The following is a 25,259-nucleotide window of genomic DNA, read 5'->3' on the forward strand; positions in this document are numbered from 1 at the left end:
TAAGTAATTACTGCTTAATCTTTTCTCATGCTGTACTTGCTTGACAGCACATTTTAAACAACTATATTCTTAGGTTTGATCTTTATTTATTTAATTTACTTAGTCTTTCTTGAAGACACAGCTCTTTCATTTATGTCACACAAGAGCAACACAGCTTTCAAACATAACTCATCTCAGAAATGAGGAGACAAGCTGAATGATCCTAAAACATATTATGGACATTTCAAAGCCATAATACAGAAGCCATTGATTTCTATGTAACCTGGTATACAACATGTTAATACTGGGTTGCTGCAGATAGCATCCACTTTCTACCACTTGTCAGCATTTTAGTCTGGGTACCTCAGTAACACAGTGAGGAAGAGAGAGGCATTAGTTCCTGCACATAGAGCACAGACTGTGACAAGCTGTAGTCTTTAGCTGATCTCTGCAAGAACTGCTATTGATAACATTAATAATTTAATTTTTGCTGGTAAGGAATCATAGAATCGTAGAATTGTAGAATTATTAAGGTTGGAAAAGACCTCTAAGTTCATCAATTCCAACCATCAATCCACCACCACTAAACCATGTCTCTAGGTGCCACATCTATTTATCAGTTTATCCTGAACAGACAGTTCTGTCTTATTCTCTGTCATACTACTTGAGCCATTCCCTTCAACTACCCTCTAGAAGGTTGTCTTTTACCTACTTTAGAAGAGTTTTTCATGTCTAAATATGAATTCAACCATTGAAGGAAAGTGAGCCATACTAGCCATAGAGCTGGCAGCCGTGATCCATCAATGCTGAGAGCTGGCAACCATCCCCAGAGACTAAAGGCATGTCCTGGGGATGAACCAAATCTGTGCTTTGCTAGCAGATAAAGAAGCTAAATTGTCTGTATTCAACCATCAGTTACATTCTCATCCCCAGTTCTCAGAGCTTGTCACACAGTCCTGCCTTGGTAGTATGCAAGTCATGGACCACTAAACTGAAGGAGAAATGACACATAGCTGCAGAGCCACTGAGTCACCCACTTTGGGGGAGTGGGACACCCACTTAGCGGATCTGTTAATGAAAGCCTTCTGATGCAGTGCTTGGACATGCCCGTCAGGTAATCACCTAATATCTCCCACACAGTGCTGTTTTATGCAGTACCGACATCCTCACCAGTGCAAAGACCTTTTCAAAGCAGAGAAAGACAACAGGATGTTGCTGCAGGGTGGTTTTATCATAATCATAATCGACCTTCTGCAGCCTCCTCATGACAATACTGACTGCCATTCTTCAAAACAGACCCTCATTATTTAAGCTGTCACATATTAAAATAGAAAGTTACTATTTATATTCACATAAGGAAATAATTTCTGCAGTTTCAGGTGTGCACATCAGAGCATTAATGCAACTATGTTCTTTATTGTCATCAGAAACACACCCCAAAACAATTATTCTCATTATTCAAAGCTTCTCTCTGCAGAGAGAAGACAAGCTCACCCATAAAACAACTAACAGAAAGAAACCAACAAAAAACAGTGCTGAGGATATCTGGCCTTCCAAAACCCTCAGATTTTTCCTCTTCACTCCAACTGGGAGTTGTTTCAGGATAGCTGAATACCTTTTCCTGGGTTGCAGTTAGTTTTTTCACCAGTTTCAGAGGGATTGAATTTTCAAAAGTAATTCAGATGGACACAGTTTTGAATACAGATTGTAACCCAAAGGCTTTTTAATCACACAGATGGTGAAAATAGGAATCACCACCATGACCAACTTTCATCTCCAAAGCAATGCGAATCTCTGTTTTCTTCCACTACAACTGCTCCCCTCTCAGTCTGCTGTTTCACATCTCTAACTGGAGCCAAGCAAGAAGGGGAATGTCTGTGTTGAAGGTATACATACACACATCAAAGAAGGCTGCAGAATATGCGGGATAATATGGAGTGAACTGTGCACTGTGAAATTTAAAGCAGCCAATCACAACCATTCTCCTACCCTATCATGTAGAAAGAAGCATAGTAAGGAGAGTGGTGTGTATTTAATAAAAGCTCATGACTCAAACACACTTGATAATAACATACCGTGGGTAGTTCATTACCCCAGTCTCAAGTGATTTTTAGAGTGATTGGGAGGCTCCTGCCTAACCTACTGCTCTCTATTGGTGCTGAGCTAGGCTCAGCACAGAAGGGTTTCCAGGTGAGTCATCATGAAACTTGTGCATGTCACAGTCAATTACAGTGGTTTGCAACAATGTCAGTTTAGAAGCAACAGGAAAAGCTTTTTGAATACATTTATTCTAAAGTAACATAGAGTAGAAACAGAGACTCAAATGCAAAAACCTAGAGAAAAGATACAAGTCAGGCAGAATCCCCAGCACTCCAAGCATCATTGAAATGCATCTAAACTAAGTGATATACTAAATTAATTCTTATTTCTCAAAATATTCAACTCCTCAGCATATTCTGACACTTTTTGCAGTTGTTTTTATTAAACAGATGAATAAGAACATCCTACTGACCTTTTGACCTTTAGGACCTTCAGGGCCAATTGAGCCTCTCTCCCCCTAAAGAAAATACATGATCAGTCAGACTTCATTGTATAATGCAGTGAGAGGTTCAGTCCCACAGTCACTGAGGACTACAAAAGAATGTTCTTGTTTTAGGGGATAGCAGACTGAAAATGATATGTCTTCTAGAGAAATGACTGTGAAGCTGGCTGCTCAAAGGTTCCAGTCACAACCAATAGAAGCAACCACTTGATCATTAAAAGGTATGAGATTTTTTTCAGCATGGCTATATTTACCTTCATTTACCACTCATTTGAAGAAGGATACACACATCTGAAGTAGATAAAAATAATCCATTTATTTTCAAAGCTATTGTCAAGACCATCAGCGTAGTCAAAACTCACTTTGTTAGATTAAGAGAAAACATCTGGAAAGATTGCCATCACCTCTACAGAGATCTCATCTGTGAATAACACGTCTAGATCTTTCTATTAAATACTTACCACCACTAGATCTAAAAGCACCTCACAAATAAATGCAGTCCTTCTTAGAACTCACTTGCATGGTGTTACGCCTCTATTTCCAAACCCATATAACACACCAAAAAGAAAACGTGCTCAGCACTCACCTTTTGTCCAGCAGGACAGGAACAATTGAAAGTCTTGAGGTGAGCAACTTGCTCACTGCCAACAGTAGGCCTCACTTCCACGGGAGGTGCTTCTGTCAGGACTGTGACCTGGCACTACATCCAAACACCCAAAGTCATGATGAAGCCTTGATGATAGAAAGCTTTCTCTTCCACCCACTTTAGAGAAACTGGATAGGCATTACTGGATAATGCATGGTTAAGTATGTTAGGAATTAAATCTCATAGAAGCAATTCATTCAAACAATAGAGGAAAATGTGGCAAAATGAACAATGAGACTCTTTAGCCAAGATCGAGGGGAGAAGAGGGAGAGTGGAAGTGTCTACTGAGAGCTGGGCACAGGAAACTAAGCAGCTATTGGCACTGTGTTAGCTTTTCCCAAATAAAACCAGTGGGATTCATGCTGAATATTTCATGCTGAAATTCTTTTGTTCCATCATCACTTCAGACTTTTGTTTGCCATGACAGCTTGACAGGGCAAAAGTGACTTGGAAACTTCAAACTCCTCATACTCATCTCTTTACGGTGGTTCTCTTCAGGCACTGCTAAATTACCAGTTATATAGCTAGGTCTGATTCACCATCCTTATAAAAATGATAATACCACACTGTCATATATCTCCTGGTTTGTGTAATAGATTTCAACAAAGAGTGTTCATATGAAAATAAATTAATGACAAAAAAGAAGCTTACTGGTCCTGAAGGAATGTCACAGCAGGTCTCCAGCTCAGCATGCCGAGAATCACAGTAAATAACCATCCTCTGAAGATCAAACTGGAAGGCAAAGTGAGGCAAGTCTCAGAGACATTGAATTATTAAAGAATGCATGTCCTTTTGTTTGGATATGTACAATGCAGAGGAATACAAATAAAATCCAGATAGAGCTAAATTCATAATGATTCTGTGGCTCTTTAGCCAATCTCCCTCCATCAATAATGGACCAGTATCTCAGCATTCTCCAAGAGTGCTGTGTTAATGAGCTTGATATGCCTATTAAAACTTTAAGCAGTTTTTAATACAAATAAGAAGGTCTGCTAATTTCTTTGTCTGAAGAAAACATATTCTTGTCTGAAAAAACATATTCTGCCCACCTACTTCCTAGAATGTTATCTAGACATAAGTTTTGTTCTTCTCCTGTTGCACCTTGTGCCTTCTGACCATTTACCCCAGCATGAGAAAGTTATTAGCACATTTAATAAGCACATTCCATCCTTCTTGTGCAGCTTAGAAAGATTACCTAAGTCTCAAACCACCAAACAATCATGTTTAAGTTACACCAGGTTAACACAGCTACCCAGCAGTCAGATCCAATGTGCAGGTCTCAAGTTCAATTGGAGAAAGAGACATTAATATCAGGTTTATTTTCCAAGAAACTGAGACTATATTGTGACTCAACTGAGTTAACAGGCTTCCTTTTTTCACCCCTCTATTGCTGTCACAGGTGGAAATTTTCATAATGCCAGACTGGACAAAAAAACACCCTCGTATGGGCAGCTCAGTATTCATTTTGATAGCATTTGTGGATGATTTTGTCTCTGATCTTAAGTATATTGCTTTCTGAGACTGGTCAGAAATATGAAATGGGTTTCTCATTTTTAATCCCTTTTACAGAGATAATGGCAGTCTCACATAAGCAGGCAGCAAGTCTTGTACACAACGAGATGCCTACCTGTTTTATCTACATAACACAGGTCACATTTTAGCAATGCTGCTTCAAGAAAAGAGACAATTATAATATAAGCACCCCAAAACACAGACACATGCTGAATGCTCAGTGCTGAACGCTACACTAGTTCTAATCAGCACTCTCAATACTTACATCAATGGGGACACTATCATACAAGCGTTTGCCAATCACAGTCTTTCCTTGAATGTCGATATTTTCCCTATCTTCAATAGGCAGCATCTGCACAAGCTTGCAGTCTATGTACAGCGAGACAGCTGTTGACTGAATGCTGAGGGCAATTTTGTGCCAGCTGCGATCAAAAAGATCACTGACTCGTGCACTTCGAAAGACCACTCTCACAGCATCCTTGGTAAGCCCCACAGCGTTGTACTCCACAGCTTTGTTCTCTCCATCCAGTCGGATTGAGACCTGAAAACAAACAAAAGTAATGTAAGTACTATTGCTAATAAGACACACAGTCTCCTCCTTCTTACTTTTTACTTGCCAACTAACACTCCAAAGCCAGAGATGATACAGGATGAGGTTAGAAGCCCAAGAAAGGAGCAGAGAACATTATTTGGGTATGACATTAAACTGGATGGGTTCTAAAACCTGTTCTAAAAAACAAGACTGGGCAGGAGACAGGTTTGAGCACAACCCTATGATCATCTATAGCCTTCACTCGTGAGCAGATTCCTTGGCATGTTTTCATCCCATACCACTGTGATACCTCCCAGGCAATGTTTGGGCATGCCTGAGTAGTAGCACATGTCCAGAATGTCTCTCTAAAGTTTTACAGACAAAGCTGAGCCTGTTCTGGATCCTGTACAATTCTCCACTACTTCCCATCAGAATAGACTCTGCTATTCAGACACCATCACATGCTTTCAACCATCCCATTGGCCATGGACAAATCCCTCATTTCCTGATAAGAAAACAGCCTGCTGAGCTGTACTGCCTACATGTTATTTCAAACACTTTCAAATGAAAACCAAAACAAACAATGATGATTATGCCTTAGGCTCGGAGGAGACCTAGGACCAGGTTTTGCACAGTGTGGATACAGCCAAACCGTGCAATTTAAAGACAGTGTTGGAGACTGGTTCCTGGTCTAATTCAGTTAATTAGAAGTGGAAGAGACAATGCTTAGGGATGCAGGAAACCTAGAAGGGATAAAAGACAGATGGCCTCAATAGCCTTCTTTACAGTGTAAATCAAAGAAGTATAGCACACAAGAAACAAAGTCCTAAGTGACCCCTCTTGGGCAAAGCACTTTCAATGAATGAAAACAAAAGTCCCATTTCATATTGTACTAAATAATGCCACTCCATTTAAAACACTGCAGAATAAATATCTCACCACTGCTTCTCTCCATCTTTCTTTTATCTCCGCCTTTCTCCCTCCACAACCTATTCTACCCGTACTCCATGTTGCAACTTATGGAGTGGGCAAAAATAGGCTTCTGAGACACGATACCTTTAGTTCATTTACAAATTGATTTTCTCTTTTACAAAGTTAAGCACTTAGTAGCAGTAGTGGGGAATTGAGCAGAGCACAGAGCCTGGGGAAGCAGCGGTGCACTAACGAGTTGCAGAGCTGGAAGCATTTTGGCAACATTGGCACTAAACTGTATCTGATGGAAGTCACATAGGCTACCTCCCGACTTCACCCAAAATATGCATGCAGCAAGCACCATGCTGGCTGGAAATGCCCCCTCAGATGAGAGCTAGCTCAGAAGTGCCTGTAGTCCATAAGCTAAGCAGGTCAGCAGACTTAAAGTGGCCCAAACACTACTGGACACATGAAACAAGGCTCTTGAAGCTCTAGGACAATTCTAGCACTACAGTTTCAGGAACTTTTGAAAACATCACTGAGAATCTAGAGTTCTTTTTCCCTCCACATCCAAGCAGTTCAAGTTTCAGCCATCTCTAGCAAAACATATGAACTTGAAAAACAAACAACTCGACCAAACCACCTCCTTCCAAAGCACAACTGAACCTCTACACTACATCATGCTGTTAAGAATGCTACATAGGATCATGTGAACCTTTATTCCACTGTTACAGTAGTTTTCTTCTAAGTCCCTGAGAGTACCTGCCAAATACTACTGGATCAAATTCTACAGCAGCCAAGACTCAAAGCACAGTTTTACATCCATTTCCTAAGTAAAGAGTCCATAATGCCTTCAGATGATATCTAGAATGTACGTACTCAAACCTGTTATAGCACACTGCGCTCTTGTTCTGCTGTATATCTGTGTGGCTATCCTTTCCTAAAGAAGCAAACATCCAGCTTTTCATTTACCTCCACATCCTTCTCCACAGAGCTGTTCTTCTCCCAGTCTGTACACATACCCAAAAGCAGTTTCAAGAGCTGTATTTCCCCTACTCTTTCCAACTAACACATATACTTGCATGCTAATAACAATCAAGGTCTGTGCAATACTTCCTCCAGGGTTCAAATTAAAAGTAAAGATTTTTCAGCAAGAAAAACAGAAAATTAAGGAGTGGGAGGTTAAGGCAAGAAGGCTGATTCATGCAGTCAGAAGGAAACAAGGCTGCTCTTTCTGGCAGCAAAGGGCCTCATACCTGTGGTATGCCATACTTGTCAATAATCTGCCAAATATACCAGTCTTCTTTTCTGGAAGCCTTTCGGAACTTGAAGGTAGTTACAAAGGCATATTCATCAGGCAGACCTTGTGGGAATACATCCCTGGCATGGGGAGGGAAAAAGACAGAAATGTATCAGGCATAGCAACGTAGAGCACAATTTCTAAAACTCTGCTTATCCCAGCAATGCTTCCCAAAAATATCACGTAGCTCCTACAAAATCTGCTGTATTTGGCAGCCTGAAAAGCAATGAACATGAGCTTGTTCCCTCCATGTGGTTCTGTCCTTGAGGAGCCCTTCTCTATTCCAACACAGAAGCTCTCAACTTAAATAAAGAGCAGTGAAAACTTCACAATGGGATCCACCAGGTCAAAGCAGCTGAGTTGCACCTGATGCTTTAGCTCACATATTCAGTCATATTCTTCTTCAGGTGCATAGGAGATCTGAGACATCCAGCAGTGGGCAGGCACATCTGAAATCCTCTATAAATGTACCAAGTTACAGCAACAAATATTGTAATATTTCCCCAAAACAGGCACAACACCTCATGTCTGCCCCAGATTTTCCTTAGCTGGTGGCCTGGGAGAACAGTACCTTCTTGAATAAAGCCTTATAATCATTTTAGGCAGCAATTTATTCATTTTGACTCCATCATCCATGCATAAATCTGAATTTACAAAAAGCAGAAGTGTTTGACTCAGCCCCAACATAAGAACATACCATAAGTGAGAGGACAGGACTAGACAGAAGGCATAATTTACCCATTATCACCATTTTTTGTCATTAGCTGTAAATGGACATCTACAAATGAGAACAAACAGAACAAGTGTGTTCTCCCTCCCTTCAACTCTATGTGATTCAGGGGTCAATTTCAGAGACATCTACAATTACTATTCTTATAACCTCCTATGTATGGTCTTTTCCAGTCTCCCCTTGAAGCCTAGTAAACTTCACAATATCCATTGGCTAGTAATCACACTACTCTGCTACTACTGTATAATAAACCTCTTTTTGTTCATTTAGGGCTTAGTTCTTGCAAGGGGCAACATAATGAACAAATTATTTTTCTTTTTCTTTTTTTTTTTTGTAAACGCATTCATGATTCTATAAAATTTGTTTATATTGCCTCTAAGCCATTTCTTTTTCCCAGTTGAATACTCCCAGTTAACTTCATTGTTTGTAATGCCCAAGCCAGCCTGCTCCTCTGATTAGTCCTAAATAGGTCCTTCCTAAATATCATATCTTTGCTTCTGGACATCTGAGCAGACAGGCATAAGCACTCATTAGAAAATAAAGGCAACAGCAGCAATTAATAAAGAGGAAAACACTGAAAAGTGATTCTCCTAAGGAATACTTCACAGTTAATCTGAAGGCATGCTCAACTAGAAGCTGTTACCGAAGTTGAAAGCAAAAATCTCATACTCAAATTTCCAAAATATTGTGTTTTACAATTACAGCAAATGATGAAAGCCACAATGTTCAATCATCTTTTAATCTGTGCTTTGAATTTCCTACATTTTAGCCAAGTTAAAAATTCAGAACAAGTATTACTGTGGCTTCTTCCAGTACTGTAATTTTTGCTGTTTAAAAAGCCCATGGAGACTGTATACCACTATAAGCTGGTCTTCCCACTGAGGACATAGAAACTGTCTGAGGCTTTCCATCACAAGAGAAAACTGAGCCAGGCTCCCACCAGCTTGTTTACCACCAGCTCATTTTTACCACCAGCTCCTTCCCTTTGGAGAGTTGACAAGGCTGTCTCAGTACTCAGTAGTAGCTATTCACAAGCCATACCTCCCTGATACATCAACATGCCAGCATCCACCTCCCTGAAGGCACGCAAAATAACTTGAGATCTCCTCTCTTTGGGCTGAAGAAAGAAGCCAGTCAGACGTCACTCTGTTGGCAGAGATGCTATGGTGAATAACACTGGTGTGACTGGGGCACTGAGAACCACCAAGAAGGACTAGGGAATTCTTGGCAGGAGGGAATCACGTTGGTCACATCAGCCTTCTCAAAAGGGCACCCATCCAGATCTCTTTCACTGCTGACCTGTCTTAGTACAAGTTTCTTGTCAAATGGCTTTGTATACTTTCTGTCTCTACGCTTGTCAGAGAAGAGGAGGCATGTCTTGGCTTTTACTACAACTGACAGATTGGGCTGTTTTACTTCCCCCCCTTAAGAAACTTCACAAGGCAGCAATGCTGATAGTTGAAAAAGCATTTTTTATCAATGCATCCTCTTGAACATTTCTAAGTAAGAGTGCTGTTAGTGGGGAGACTTCCCTGTGGCTCAACTCCTAAAATTCTATTTCAAAATTTGTGTCTAATGCACTTTCCTCACTCACTCCTTACACCTACCTTCACCAGCATAACTGGATTTAGTGAGCCAACCCAGCCCTTTAGGAACCTGATTTGCATTTTGGGCACAGGTCGTCCTATTGACTTACTCATCTGTATTGACTCTAACTGTGGCATTACTACTTTGCTAAGGGAGTAGTTATACAAACATATGGTTGGGTTTAATCCCTTGTATTGATAGCATAGTGAGCCTGGCAGTCTGCAAGCAAATCTGGTGGCTGGCCTCTGTGCTCAGTCTCTCTGGATACCTCTGAGCTAGGAACATGAATATCACGATGAAAGCTAGATTCAGAAAAAGTTTTCAGATGCTTAATGCCCGCAGAAAAACTAGGAGTTAGGCACCTAAACATCCTCATAAGTCCAGCCACACTTCATCACCCTGTGGCTGACAAATAGTCCATTGAGTAGATTTAAAGTGATAGAAGACTATAATGAGTTTTTCGCAGTCACCCTCAGCTGATTTTTAAAGGTGTTGAAGAACTGAGTGCAAGCAGAAGCCAGAGAAGGGATTCCTGCCAAAAGCAAACCTGAAAACACTCTTATTGCTCTGAAGATACGATAAAAACTGTTTCTGAAGTCCTTGGTCCCTGCATCTTTTACAGAGATGCATTACTGCATAAATATCAACATCTCTTTTCATTTCTTTCCTCACTAAAAAGTCATCTCCATCTAGAAGCTCAAATTTAGGTAGGAACTGCTGTCCTCAGAAATGTTTTATTTCCTTCTTTTATTCAGGCTGAACTGAGCTGATGATCCATATTATGGAGCTTTGCTGGATGTCTGGTACCTACAAGGGAGGTCTCTGCCAGTTCCTTGGTCTATAACTCTGACAACAAGATGGATTGCAGAATAACTTATTATAAAACTCTAAGACATAAGAATCCCCAGGTGCTGCAGGTTAGTCTAGGAGTTAATTAACTCATCTCCAAGGTCAGGTGAATCACAACTTCTACAAAGGAAAAATGGTAATGGACAAGGAGAAGGCTCTCTTAGCCATTACCCACTTACACAACATGGTCTCCTTCTTACATATATTTTTTTAGCATAAAAATCTGCATCTGTAACAATCAGCATGAGATCCTACAACTATAAAAATAACACAAAGGAGAAAATAAGATTATCAGTTGTCATTTTAGACATTGAATGTAATGGTTACTAATAGGGTGCATGCAGTTGATAAGAAAAAGACACAGCGGAAAATTCGACCCTTTTCACAGCAGCTAAAAATCACTAACAGTCAATTTCCCTAGAGCCTGTGAAATAAGGCTCCAGAAAGCTATTTCATTTCCACACACATCAGACAACTTAAGGTTGTTAGGATGGCAGAAGTGGAAGATGAAGAAAGAAAGAAAGAAAATAAGTAGAGGTTTCCAGATCACAAGAAATTTTGTGATAGGTCACAGACCAAGCCTGCCAGCTGTCTTTGGAAGAGAAGATGAAAAACATGGCTGTAGAGAGGAGTAGAGAGGATGCAGTATTGAACCATACATCACAGAATCATGGAACAGACCTATTGAAATCAAGTCCAACCCCTCTGCTCAAGCAGGGTCTGCTAGAACCAACTGTCCAGAACTACATCCTGTAAGTTTTGAATATCTCCATGGATAGACACTCCCCAATTTGTTACATTGTTTGACTACACTTTCATTAAAGAAGGTTTTTCTTGTGTTTAGATCAAGTTTCATGTTTTCAATTTGTTCCCATTGCTTTTTGTCCTGTCAGTGGATACCACTCAGAATTCTGTCTCTATCTTCTTTGCTTCATATCCTATCAGGTATATATACACATGGATGAAACTGCTCCAGAGCCTTCTCTTCTACAAACAGAAGAATCTGATCTCTCTCAGCCTTTCTTAATATAATATATTTATGCTTGAAAATAAGTGAAGAGTAAAAAAACATTCAACAGGATTCATGTTAAGTGCAGGAAGTTTTGGCAGCTGTTGGTAGAATGTTCTTCTCTGTGATACAGAACTGATGATGATACCAAGGCAAGAGCTCATGAAGAAACCTAAGACAACTAAGACAAAGTTGAAGTAAGGATGCAGGATGCCCCTACCCACATCCAAAAACATATGCATGCTGAAGAAGAAAATAATATTTCCAAATTGGAAAGAGCAAACAGATCATAAATAAATGCCAGGTCAAGCAGAATCAGATCAGGCAAGAGAAGAGTGAGGGATATACAGGGGAGGAGGAAGGATTAGAAGAAATAATTGGAGGACAGAATGGGAAAAAAGTTTGTAGGTATAGGCTCAAGAAGATAAATAAGTACATTTTACATGCAACTAAACTGGCACTTTGTAGAAGTACTAGGCTTATATAAAATAATACAGATCCTTTAAGAAGATAATAAAGTGAATTAAATATAATACTCAGTTAATGATTTTGTATCTAATTATGAGATGTTGCTATCAGTTGCTAAATACTACTTGAGGTTATCTTGAAGACAGGACAGATGTTTTAGTTTTGCTTATTATCAGTTATCAGCTCTGTAAGCTTTATGAGATTTCATTTTCTGTGAGTAATGACCCTATGCGTAGCATCTCAGAATCCTGATGTCCAACAAGTAAAATGGACTGAACATGCAGATGCTTTCTGCAGTTACATATCCATTTGGTTTAATTCCTAAACCACAGGTGTATGACAGTTAAAATACGAGAGGCTGAAAACAGAGAAATTCTTTGATTCTGTGTTCCAGTTAACCATTTAACAGGAATCTTTGTCATTTTGATCAACTAATTTAGGATATTTTATTTATAATTGTCCTGGACAAAAAATATTCTACTTATTTTAGAAGGAACATCAACAGATAAACGGATGAAATCTGAGCAGGCAGAAAGTCATCATAGTTGGTTGGCCTGTCTCTGCTTCTTCAGTCTTTCTGGGAGAATATCAGCAACAACAAAAAACAACGAAGTATTTTAAATCTTAATTTCTAAAAGGAATGCAGATGGACACCTCTCTATAAACCATAGTAACTTGTTCCAGAATTTAAATACATTCATTAAGAGTGTGTATTTCTTCCACGTTGATTTTTGGTGCTGCTAACAGGTAGACCATTGCTCTAAAACCCTTCACTAAACTTTGATTCCCCAAAGGTTCTTACAGATGGTGATCACTTCAGTTATTAACATCTTAATTTTATCTTACTACACTGTGCTTCTTCAGTTTCTCAGTATTAGACTTGTTTCCTCTTTAACATTCCATTCACTCCATTCTTATCTACTGAACTGTGGACACAAAGACTGAACACAGCATCCTCACAGTAGTGATGGAGTTCCCCATGCTGGAGACAGTTAACTGTTAAATGTTTGATCATTTCTGCTTATACCCCCAAGGATTGTATAATTTCTGTTTCCCAGAGCTTCATATCAGTGGATCATCACTACCAGAATTTCTTAATCAGAATCTGGACTGCCCTACTTCATGAGCTTCTTTCTGCGTGGTCCTGGCGATAACTCCCTCTTGTGATAGCAAACATGCTATCACTTGCTGTTAGAAGCCACAGCAAGAAAGGATGCTACCCAGAAACTTCAATGAGCCTAAAAATTGATTTATTCCCCTTTCTACACACATGTAATGTTTATACTCCCTGTCAAGATCAAGGTGTCTGAGTTTACCAGCCTTCTCCCAGATGATGAATTTGAATTTACTTACCCTGAGACTTGATATCATTTAAGGACTTCAGAGTAAAGAGTTTGCCTTTCAATACAGTATATTTGTACTTTAATTTTTTTCAAGACTCTATGTTTAAATGGAGAAAGAAGGAGAGAAGTTAAAGGACAGAAGGGAAAATCAATCTAGGTGGGCTACAGGATGAAAAAATGTTGTGAAACGAAACAAATGCAAGTCACAGGACAATCTGAAGATGCAATGAACTGAGTAAAAGAGCCAAGACCGGAAAAAGAAAAAAAAAAATCAATAGCTTTTCTCCATAAAAAGGAAAATAATTCCCATTGATTTTTTAAGCTAAGTTCAAACTAGCTCAGTGAAATTTATTGCAAGGATGTTAATGATGACAATTCAATTCAATCTACGTCTTGTGGTTACTCGGTGAAATTAGGCACTCACTCTTCCCAAGGCTACTGCTAGCAGGACTGAGATGACAACCTGAAGAGAAACCATCCTGATAGCCTATGACAAAGCTGACAGCCTCAGATTATAAAAGGCTCTAAGGACTGAATTGACGGTGACAGAGGATTAAAAATTGCTTTTTCTTTTAGAAGACCCAAAATGTTATTAGCTAACTGAAAACATCTACCATGAACTGGTCTCTTGCTATTAACAAATATATTAATGTATTCTGAACTAAAGCTTTCAGCAGAATACACGCTTGCACCAAGAGACTCACCAGTGTTATAGAATTTTCAATGAAGGGAGTTACTTTGGTAGCTTGTAGAAGACAATTTTTAGAAGAGACACTACAGCTACATAAATGACATTCAGATTATGAAGTAAATTATTTGCTAACATTTGAAGTACTGAGGCACAAGTGAGCTTATAGAGTATTTTACATTGTCTCAACAGGACTCAGATACCAAAAATAAAAATAAAAACCAAAAATAGGCTATAGACATGTTCAATAATGTTCAAGGATGCCTGAACTGCAGTTCTCTATGGTCAAAACTGCTAGACACTGTATTACTTTGGCATTATCTTAACTTTGGAGTTAATTTTCACCTTACATGTATAGTTCATTGACAGATGAGCAACTGATAGGAGGAGTTTCTTCCAAATGCATAGAGTTTGTTCAAACAGCTTGGTTCATCCTAGATACTACCAAACTCCTCTAAGATTTTTTTCTTAAAACTTGTTTTTACTTTTCCTACTTAAAACAATATGTTCAAAATAAGCCTTACATCAAAGATAATAAACTCTCAGCAGGCTCCTCCCCTATCCCAAGGCAGAGCCCCATGCATTTCTGTTACCCTCACACACAGTGAAACTCCCCTTCTTCGCTGTCCCAGCCTGGCCCTCCCGAAGAACCCATATCCAGCCATGGTGGGTGGGGTATGCTACCTCATCTCTGTGATCCCAATGAGATCGATGCCCTCTCCATATTATGTGGCAGATCTCTACCTTGTGAAGATTCAGATCAGGAGCTGAAACTCCAGCTGTGCCCAGGGTGTAGAAGATACGAGAACCCCTGGGAGGCAGAGTCCCAGGTCATGACTCGCATCTCCTACTCTGTTCTTGATGCCAACAGTGAAAAAACCTTAGACCAACATGCAGACAAGACCCCCATCACCAACTGTATCCATGAAGTAGAAGACACAGGTCTTTGTAGAAGCACAAGCTGCAAATCCAGCTTAAGATAGTTTGAGTTTATAATCTTGAAGATCTTTTCCAGCCTGGATGAGTTTATGATCCCCTATCTCAGTGGGAAAGCTACCAAACATTTCCTTTAGATTCACTTTACTAAGCTTTAAGTTCTTTTGTGAATTTCTTAATGTTGCTCCTAACAACCATTCCCAATACCCAGAAACTAGTTCATTCTCTATAAGGGTAGAGCCTCATGTGGCTATAGAGGATCTCAAGCATCTGTCACAAATTCTGTGCCAGCAGCACTGAAAGAGCGTATAGGTACCAGATATTTGCCTCATGATTCAACTAGAGGAACCAAACAATGGAAATCAGAGACTCGGATGAAAATAAAGTGAAAGACCAAGGTACTCACTCAGTTTTCTGAACAACAGGGAAACTTCCAAGTCGTACATAAGAGCTTTGAATTCCATTTTCTTTCATTCCAAAGATCTGTTTCACACTGAACGAATCCATCAGGTCAAACCCTGAACATAACATAAGTGTAAATACAGGATATTGATCAGGCTGCTGTTTAAAAAAGAGAGCAGGGGGTTTGTCTTTAATTGCATTTTAGTTATGATAGTCCAGAATCGCAACACGTGAGAGATCAAAATTTTTCTTTTAAGGGAAATTCAGAGAATTTCAATTTTTTTTGGACAAACTTTTAATAAATAAATGAATAAGAGCTTTTTTTTTTTTCAAAATTTAAAGTGCCATGTAGTTTCACGGAAAAGTCCCTACATGTGTCAGAGAGCACCCAAAACCAGCAAATGCTCGTCTTTATCACGCCATGACTGCTGTGTGTTCAATTCAAATATTATCTCTACTTTCCTTAGAGAGAAATATGATACAAGCCCATGATCACAGAGCACTTCACATATAATTTATCTAGATAAAATTCAGCTCTCTAGACAGTGCAATAACACAGATTCTCATCCAGTTAGGCAAAGAGTTGAATAGAGGTGTTCCTAGGGAAAGATTCATCTCATAATAAAAAAACAGATACTAACAGTGCTTGTTTCTTTCCATTGACATAGAGAGTTTAGGATGCACAGTCTGCATGCTAAACCTCAGCTAGTAAAGGTCTATAGCTAGTGAGATGAGACTCACTCTCTTCATTGTCAACCAAAGCTCACAAAGTAATAAACACTTCAAACATCTGTTATCTCAAGGATTTCAATAGCATTACAGAATATGTGACTATACACTACAGGAAGAAGTGTCTATTGAGGGTAAGATGCACCTCATCTAATTTCAGCTGTCTGGAAATGAGACGTGATGTATGCAGGTTGCTTCAATACCCTTATGAGTCAGCAGAGAAATCTAAGAGTTTCTATGAAGATGACTCACCAGTCCTGTCTTAGACCTATCTAAAGACAAATTCAATGTCTATTTGGTAGTCCCTACCTTCTTACATTCACCATAGAGGAGACCTATACTATCATTTTAAGACTACTGAAATGAGTTATGATATAACCCACTCATAGGCTATCCATTTTTACAATGAATGAGGCAGAAGTCGAGAGGAAAAAATGTTAAATGATTACATACAACTTACATTAATATTGTCTGATTTGCATTCAGGATTGAATAAATGTTTCAGATTTTTGAATTCAGAATAATATAATTATAAGCTTGCTATCCTGACCATTTATAGTATCTCCTTAAAGAGGTACCATCCTATTTCTAAGTGAAAGAAGAAAGAAGTAAACCCTGAATATCGTCAATTGAGTTGAGAAATTAGTCAGGATAGATTGCCCAATTAAGACCAGAAGGAAGATAGTCCCTAGAGATGTTCAAGAAACATTTAGATGTTGGTTTAGTGGGAAATATTGGTGACAGGTGGACTGTTGGACTGGATGATCTTAGACATCTTTTCCAACCTTGGTGATTCTATGATTCTATGAAGGAGAGTTCCAAACAAGTATGTGCTTGAAAGTTTTCTCTAAGATTATTCTAGCAGAAAAAGAAAATACATATAGCATTTATATTAATTTCATTTGTTATTTATTTCAAATGTCTAGAAGCACTTGGGATTAAATCATTCCCCTGTTGACTTTAGGATTGGGACTAAGATTGTGAAAGAAAGAGTGTGATCTTTTCAATTTAGTACTGAATACCAATGTTAAGATAAGAAAGAAGTGATGATGCAACCACTTCTCCAATACCTGAACAGGAGTTTACATCTGGCATTACCTGGCTGAGCATTAAAAAGAGCTCACTTAAACTTTCCCCAGTCACTGCCCATTTAGTTTGTTGTACTTTAATTCTGCACTGGAGTGACAGTAGAAATTTGGGCTGTACCTCACTTTTCTACCATCAAGGAGGGAGCACATTGTCAGTGCCAGTAAGTGGCACTGAATGGAGTTGCTCCTGGATTTAAATAAGAAAAGCATAGAATCATAGGATCATAGAATGCCTTGGGATGGAAGAAACCTCAAAGATCATCTAATTCCAACCCTCTGACATGGGACAGTTGCCAGACACCAGATCAGGCTGCCCAGGGCCCCAACCGACCTGGTTTTGAATCCCTCCAGGGATGAGGCATCCACAACTTCTCTGGGTAACATGTTCCAGTGCCCCACTACCTTGTAAGTAAAAGAAATTCCACCTAAAATCTAATCTAAATCTCCCCTCTTTTAGTTTAAAACCATTCCCCCTTGTCTTTTCACTATCAGACCATGTAAAATGTCAGTCTCCCTTCCATTTATAAGCTCCCTTCAAGTACTGGCTTTCACATGTCCTCAACTCTCTTTAGCCAAATCTGGGAAGACAGGACTTCAAGGGCTGGGCTATGGTTAGAAGACACAAACTAAATGCTGACTGAGGGCTACAGGTAAAATTAGATGCAATACATTGCTTTCCAGTCCCCTCCAAAAGTGAAATGGAAGGAACACAGCTACTTAGCAAGAACAAAGCTACTGTAACCCAGTCAGTGCACCATGTACAGTGGGACTTTCCTGTTCTCAGGTGCTTTGATTTAAAGGGTACTTTTTGTACAAAAGGACAGGTGTAATTTCCCGGTTGCTTTATAAACAATTTAATCATTAATGCCATAAATATGACAGTAAGATGAATAACACTCTTTGATCACAAGCTTCCTACTTCATTCTAGCTACTAAAACAATGTGGGGCCAATGAAAACCTCTAACCTGATTATCTCTCCCTAAAAGCAGTATACCCTACTCCATTAATGTTAAAACAATAATCTACAAGAGAAGCTCAAATTCCTAACATCGTACTTTGCTTGAAAAGCAATTTCTTATGCACTGCTCTACTGATCAAATCAGCTGAATGTTTCTTTACTTGCAAGTAGTAACTCCTTACAGGAAGAAGTGAGTTTTTCCAAAATCAGAAAGTAGGCTACCTGTTGCAGGGTAATATTGGTAAAACTTGGCACTGGACATGGTTTAATCATAACATTCAGCAGATTCTTTTTGGCAGGAAGGATGCTCACATTCTGCCATACTCTAAGGCATGATCAGAGGATGATCAAACAGCTCTGTCTAGAGGTTCCACAATATCTTTTTTCAAGATAATTATTTCAAGATCAGACTAAAGGGAACATGGTCTGTTGCCTTAAGAATGAATTTGATTTCTGTCTCACTCCACTACAGATCTGATATTGATAATACAGTGGAAACTAGTGTGAGTGCTGAGGTTTTCTCATCTTCAGGGGAAAACCAAAATTATATATATATAAATATATATTTATTTATATATTATATATATATATAATTTTTTCTGATATATATATATATCAGAAAAAATAATATCCAAATCCAGAAAATCAGAGGAACAAGAAGTTTTAAAGGCCAGAAACACAGCAGTGTGCACATTGGGAAAGCTTTCTTAAAGTAGGACTTCTGTCCAAAGAAGCTTTCAAAGAAAAGTCTTGTTTCTCCCAAGGAACTCAAGATAACACTCACAGGGAAAGCCAGGGGGTTGACTGCCATTTCTTTGTCAAATTGGTGAGACACCCCAGAGGAATAAGTTGAAAGCAGACGAAAAAGGAATACACCAGTCTTGATTAAACTCTCAGCTGAATTTTCAACTTTGTCAGCGTACTAGTAGTGTATCAACAATTGCCAAGGTCAAGAGAGATTGTCATCAGCTACTGTTTCTCTGAGACTTCTGAAAATGGCAATCTGTATTGCTTGTGATAAAATAGCACATTACTTTTAATAGATGGAGGTCAATGGCGGTAAACTTTATGGTAGATTAGAGAAGCGTATAAATTCCTAGGAAAAAGAGTGTCACTTGGGAGTCTTTCATCAAATACAAGATCTTATCAGTTTTCTTCCCTAACATTTCTGCATTCTTGAAAGTTAAGCTTCCATGGTTTGCTTATGCTCCCAAGGAAGAACTTGCATGCTCGCTACACCCTGAACACATACCATTCAATTTCTCCAGTATGGTCTGAAAGACTATTACCACAATCACTGCCCCTGTTTTAGTTAGCACAAAACAGAAAAGGAAAATGGAAAAGGAAAAAGGGAGAGGGTGAGGGAGAAGGAGAGGGAGAGGGAGAAAGGAAAAAAGAAGGAAAAAAAGAAGAAAAAAAAGAAGAAAAAATATTCTCATACTCTGAATTTCAGCAGTTCACTTAGCCAGCTATGTCTTGCAATTATCTACTTGAAATCAGAGTGCAATTGAGAGGTATGATTTCTCTTCTACTATGTCTAAACCCTTGGCATGCTTACCTTCCAGAATATCCTAGGCTGAGAACAGTTCTTTCTGGACAGACAAGATGTGTCTCAGTTTTTGGCTGGGACAGAAGTAAGTTTCAAAACACTGCAGGGGAAACCTACTACTTTACTGTACATGTGTTGCTACTGTTATAATAGCAGCCTTTATCTGCTACAGCTTTTTTTTTTTTTTTTTCTATTCTGACATTCTTTCCTTCACAGGAAAGTAAATTCTGGCAAGAGCTAAAAAAATCTCAGGTAATTAGAGATATTTTTAGGAGCTGACAGAATCCTCTGTCTCCAAGGCTCTTCTACTATGGTGAAATTATCCATATCCATTAGGGCAGTATGTCACTGCCCTAATCACATTGCAACAAGAGGTGACGTTGTGCACTGATGTTACCACAGAATCACAGAATGCTTTGAGTTGGAACAAACCTTAATGATCGTCTAGTTCCAACCTCCTTGCCATGGGCAGGAACAACGTCCAATAGACAAAGTTGCCCATAGCCCTATCCAACCTTGTACTTGGCCTTGTTTCACAAAGTTTACTTCGGCACCCTTCAAGGTGCTGGTCTTTATGACATGCTCGCAAGGATGTAGTCAGAAGGGCCTTTTCCTCTTCTTCAATGACCAGTTATTTCTGCTGATTGGCACTACAAGGGTCAACATCGGAGCAAGCAGATGCTAGATCTTCACATTGTCCCAGCATCCCTGTGGAGCAAACAGGACTCAACTGCTTTCTTGTGGTATTATAGACACAAGAGGATGTTCAGGTGCTGTTATGACCTTCCTCATTATAAATGATTGTGAAAAGGGGGTGGAGAGCAAGTCTTCTCCTGGACAGCTTTTCTGGCTCTCTCTCTCTCTCCATAGATTTTCAATGGTTAAGAATTATTTTTGCACTGTTTTATTACCACATAGTTCACCATAGTTCTAGCAAAGACAGAGAAAGCAGAACCTTATATTCTGCATAGATATTTCATCTCACATCCAGCACTCGAGAGTTTAATTCAGCATCAAGATACAGCAGCTGTTATCTGACTTATTTCCAAAATATCAAGGTCTGCATCTCTGGAGGAACAAACCAAAGAGATTTACTTGCTTTCCATAAGGCCTACATCAGGTAGTGCGGTGAGCAAATGTGTTGCATAAGTCATTAAAAATTAATTTACTATAAATTACTAGCAGAATGTAGGGGAATTTTGGAATGATAACATTCTCCAAAGCCTAGGATTAAAGGACCTCAGGAGTGTTCTAAAGAAATTCTTGATATTAACCATTTGCTCTTTATTTCCACAGATGTTACAGTTGAAATTCAAGCAGCACTTCATGATGGCCTGACTTTCCTCCCACAAGATTCACTGGACTTGCTCTATGGTTTCACTGAGGAGAGAAGGTAAGAGTGTAAGCTAATAACAAGTCTCTGCTGAAGAACAAGGAACAGCTCTTACGGCATGAAGAAACTATCTTCCAGTAATCTTTGTATCTTCTACATGTTTACTCCATAAGGTGGCCAAGAGGACGTTCTAGATGGCCTCTGTTTTATAACCATAATAAGGCAGATGTGCCACGATACATGTTGCCACCATTCAGGCTGTTAGTTTAGTGATCCTGATTTGTTTTCTTGGCCCCAGCAAAGCAGCTGCAAGCCACAACAGTCTCATGCAGGTGCCAAAATGAAATTGACCTCAGCTCGAGCATCAGTCCATGTTTGGATTAACAGAAGCAGGGTCATTGCATGAGGGATATCACATAGTTATATTCCAAAATGTAGCAAGCATGGGGAGACAGAGAGGCAGGTGAGCTGGAGGTCACCAGGTTGAACTACAGAGCTACTCTGTACTGCAAACATTAGCCTATAGAAATAATCACTTCATACTTTCACACAGGAAAAGAAAGATAACACTTCAGGAAAGATAAGGTGAAAAATGAATAAGAAAATGAGACCAAAGAGAACATGAGAGAGAACACGAGAAAGAGGTCAAAGCCAATGGGCAAGTATGTGAATAAACAATCACAGACACACACGGTGAGAGAAAAGGGATGCTGTAATCTAACCTGCAGCCTGTTGTAAAAACAGGAAATAAATACACATCTACAGCAGCAGCCTCTAGAACAGCACATTTGTACACCAGATCTCATGTTAATATCGCCACTTTATCTGATGCACTGTTGTGTTTATCTACATCAGTTCACTCTTTCTTCCTAATCAGTTTGCCTCTCAGTTTTCAGACAGTTGCAAGTGGCATATTGAACGACACTGAAAGCTGGTTTTGACACTGAACTCTTTGCTTTATTACTGCAGGCTTTTCTATGTTGAAGTCATTCCCCATTTTCCCACTGATGGACATCTGGCTTACTGCCACAGGGTCTCTTTGAGCTCCTTTCCTGCTCCAGTGATTTACAAGATTAAACGGGTTCATTACTCCTTTGATGTCCTTGTATATGCCTGATAGGCTTGCACCAGCTGAACCTACCAAGACTATTTGTAGTAGGTTCTGATTTAAGTCAGTTCCTCTATTTTGAAGCCCTCCTTTGAGTTTCTTGGGAGCTAAGATGCCATGTTTTCCTCTGGAAAGCCACAAAATAGACTAACTACCATCACCCCTTGAGGAGCGGTGGGTTCCACACTTCTTTGAATAAAGATTTTGCTGACAGCACAATGGTCTCAAGAGGATTCTTCAACTCTAAACTCTATGAGACAGTAGATAAATATTTATGAGAGTGGCAGACTGGCATAAGCAGATAAATTATGCTGTTTCTCATGCAATTCCTACTGTTTCCTTGAACAAAAAGCTAGAATTTTTTTTCAGGGTGAGAAAAGATACCAAAGCAAAAACACTTTACTAGAGCATAACTTGCTAAATTCTCCTTGCAGTTCTTCTATCTGAGCTAAAGGTAAATCCCACTAGCAGGTTATTCATGGAATTAAAGTACTCCCACTAATTTTAGGTGCTATGATCAAAGCCTAATACAACTGCAGGCAGGTGGTGGTTACTTTATGCCAGTTAATCAGTACAAAACAGATCAGACCTGTAGTAATCCAAAAACTAACCACAGAGGTCATTGGAAAACATTCACATCAAACAGGCTGATTTATCTCCAAGTATGGGAGGAGTTTCTGGAAAGTTTATATACATCTTCTTCCCATCATGTGTGCACAATGGACAGAAACCCTGCACTGATGAATCCATGAGACATTATTTCCAGTCACTTCTTTTGCAACAATCTCTTTCTGAAGTAGAATAATTAAAACTATCTGGACCAAGAACTGTCTGGAAGATATTTCACAATTCTCTACACTACTAATCTACACATAGTCTTTCTATAGCCAAAAGAATATGAGGAATAAGAAAATGTCCTTCTTTTCACTTCTGGGAGAAAGCAAATGCTACTTGTTTAAAACAAAACACAAAAAAACCTTTCAGGATAGCTATTTTCTTAAATATCGAGATATCTGAATACTTTATGTGCACATTTCTTTGCTTGATTAGTCCATGTAAGTCTTTTATGTAAATGCAGAAGCCAAATTTGCTAATGTTGAGACTCAGAGTAGAAAAAAGCATTCAAGGGAACCACCAGATATCCCAGTTTTCTCACTTCAGTAGCAAATCCTAAGGTAATTTCACCATTTATACTCCATGTTTCCTGCTGTCACTGAGCAGATCATCAGCGCTGCCTGCTCCAGCATGGATCTGATGCCTAGCATTGGTCAAGTCATTCACATGACTGAATCCACTGAGATCCATGATGTTGGGTAATAGCTACAACAGTGAATATATGAAGGAAAAAAAACACCCTAAAATCTAGGTGTTTAATTCAGAGAATTCCTGACCCTAGTTCTACTGGTGTCAGTGTGGGTAGGCTAGATTTTCTTAGAGTTACTGCATACTAGAATGTCCTTGAACTCAAGTATTCAGTGACTTCTGCAATACTAAAAGTCCCTTTAAGTGTGATTTCCCAATTATAACGTTGAGATTGGTTCTTGAACAGTCCATAGACTCCTGGAATGCCATACTGAAAGGGACTTCCTAGAATTACCTCCACTTTTATTCCAACTAGCTGCTCAGAGAATGAAACCAGCCCACAGCAAAGTCCATCAAGTTTCTCCAGCTCACAGGCACTGACTCTAGGTCAATGTCAGTGTCAGACTAGGTCAGACTCTGATCAGGTACTGACCAGCTCTTATTTTCCCTACTTACTTCTCATGGAGACACAGAAGTTATAGACAGATGTATTTTTTTTCAGGAAACAGATTTCACATCACTTTCCAGATCCCTAGAGAATGGAGATCATTAGCATTCAAGGAAGTTCTGATTACTCTTCTCCAAATTATATACAGGCGACTTCCTAGGAAAAGTATAGGGGAAGAAGGGAAGAAGACAACATTGATCCTCTTTTTATTATTGCCTTGTGAGTGGTGAATGTGACAGCAAAGTGAATCACAGAATCTCTATCTTATGAAGGATGCTCCAAAAGTAATGCCTCCTATTTTACTATGTTAGCCCACAACATCAGAGGCGGATGTTGGCGGTATGGAAGTAGAGTTTGAACCTTCCCACCAATATTCTATTACATTTTGTTATTCTGTGACAGATGGCAGCAGAGGGACGATATGACAACATGCTGTTTGACATGGAAGTGTGTGTGAAGCAAAGCTATGTGACTGAATTCCTCCATGCAGAAAAAGCAGCACCCACTGACATCCATCAGTGTTTATGAATGTTTCTGGAGACCAATCAGTGGATTACAGCACAGTGAGGCAGTGGGTGGTGCACTTCAGCAGTGGTAACAGCTACGGTGGTTCACTTCTGTCGGTGAACATTTTTCATCACTGACAAAAATACATTGCTAATGGTGGTGCCTATGTTGAAAGATAGTGTTCTGTAGCTGAGAGTCTGCTCTACCAAATGGAGTTACTTTGCTCAATGCATCTGCTGTAATTTCCGTAGAAATAAATAGGAGGCATTACTTTTGGAGAGGCCTACATATATGCAGCCCAAGACAATTTGGCTTCACGTAGAATCATGGAATCATAGAATCACTCAGGTTGGAAAAGACCTTAAAGATCGAGTCCAACCACAACCTAACCAAACTACCTTAACTAACAACCCTCCACTAAATCATGTCCCTGAGCACCACATTCAAATGGATTTTAAACACATCCAGGGATGGTGACAAAACCACCTCCCTGGGGAGCCTTTTCCAGAGCTTAACAACACTTACTGTAAAGAAGTGTTTCCTGATATCCAACCTAAACTTACCCTGGTGCTACTTGAGGCCATTTCCCCTCGTCCTGTCACCTGTCACCAGTGAGAACAGAGCAGCCCCGCTCTCGCTGTAAGCACCTTTCAGATATTGGCAGAGAGCAATAAGGTCTCCCCTCAGCCTCCTTTTTCACAGGAACAGCCCCAGTTCCTTCAGTCTCTCCTCATAGGCCATATTCTCCAAGCCCTTCACAAGCCTTGTTGCCCTTCTTTGGACCGTCTCCAGCACCTCCGT

General features: G+C 39.4%; 1 protein-coding gene and 1 long non-coding RNA gene across 2 annotated transcripts in view; one reads left to right on the plus strand and one right to left on the minus strand.

Moving 5' to 3' along the window:
* The window catches only part of LOC128090871 (uncharacterized), a 579,571-nt gene that overhangs the window by 218,870 nt on the left and 335,442 nt on the right, over nt 1-25,259 (plus strand). The window lies entirely within an intron of this gene.
* Nucleotides 1-25,259, minus strand: part of COL22A1 (collagen type XXII alpha 1 chain) — a 225,347-nt gene that overhangs the window by 129,451 nt on the left and 70,637 nt on the right. The window contains exons 5-10 of the mRNA XM_052703565.1: nt 15,440-15,551; nt 7,380-7,503; nt 4,945-5,220; nt 3,819-3,899; nt 3,108-3,221; nt 2,492-2,536 (exon numbers count right to left, since the gene is read on the minus strand). Coding sequence (XP_052559525.1) covers nt 2,492-2,536; nt 3,108-3,221; nt 3,819-3,899; nt 4,945-5,220; nt 7,380-7,503; nt 15,440-15,551 — 752 coding nt within the window. The remainder of the gene's footprint in view (nt 1-2,491; nt 2,537-3,107; nt 3,222-3,818; nt 3,900-4,944; nt 5,221-7,379; nt 7,504-15,439; nt 15,552-25,259) is intronic.

Source organism: Tympanuchus pallidicinctus, unplaced genomic scaffold (assembly GCF_026119805.1).
Source record: "Tympanuchus pallidicinctus isolate F22 unplaced genomic scaffold, pur_lepc_1.0 scaffold5, whole genome shotgun sequence".
Classification (NCBI taxonomy): Eukaryota; Metazoa; Chordata; class Aves; order Galliformes; family Phasianidae; genus Tympanuchus; species Tympanuchus pallidicinctus.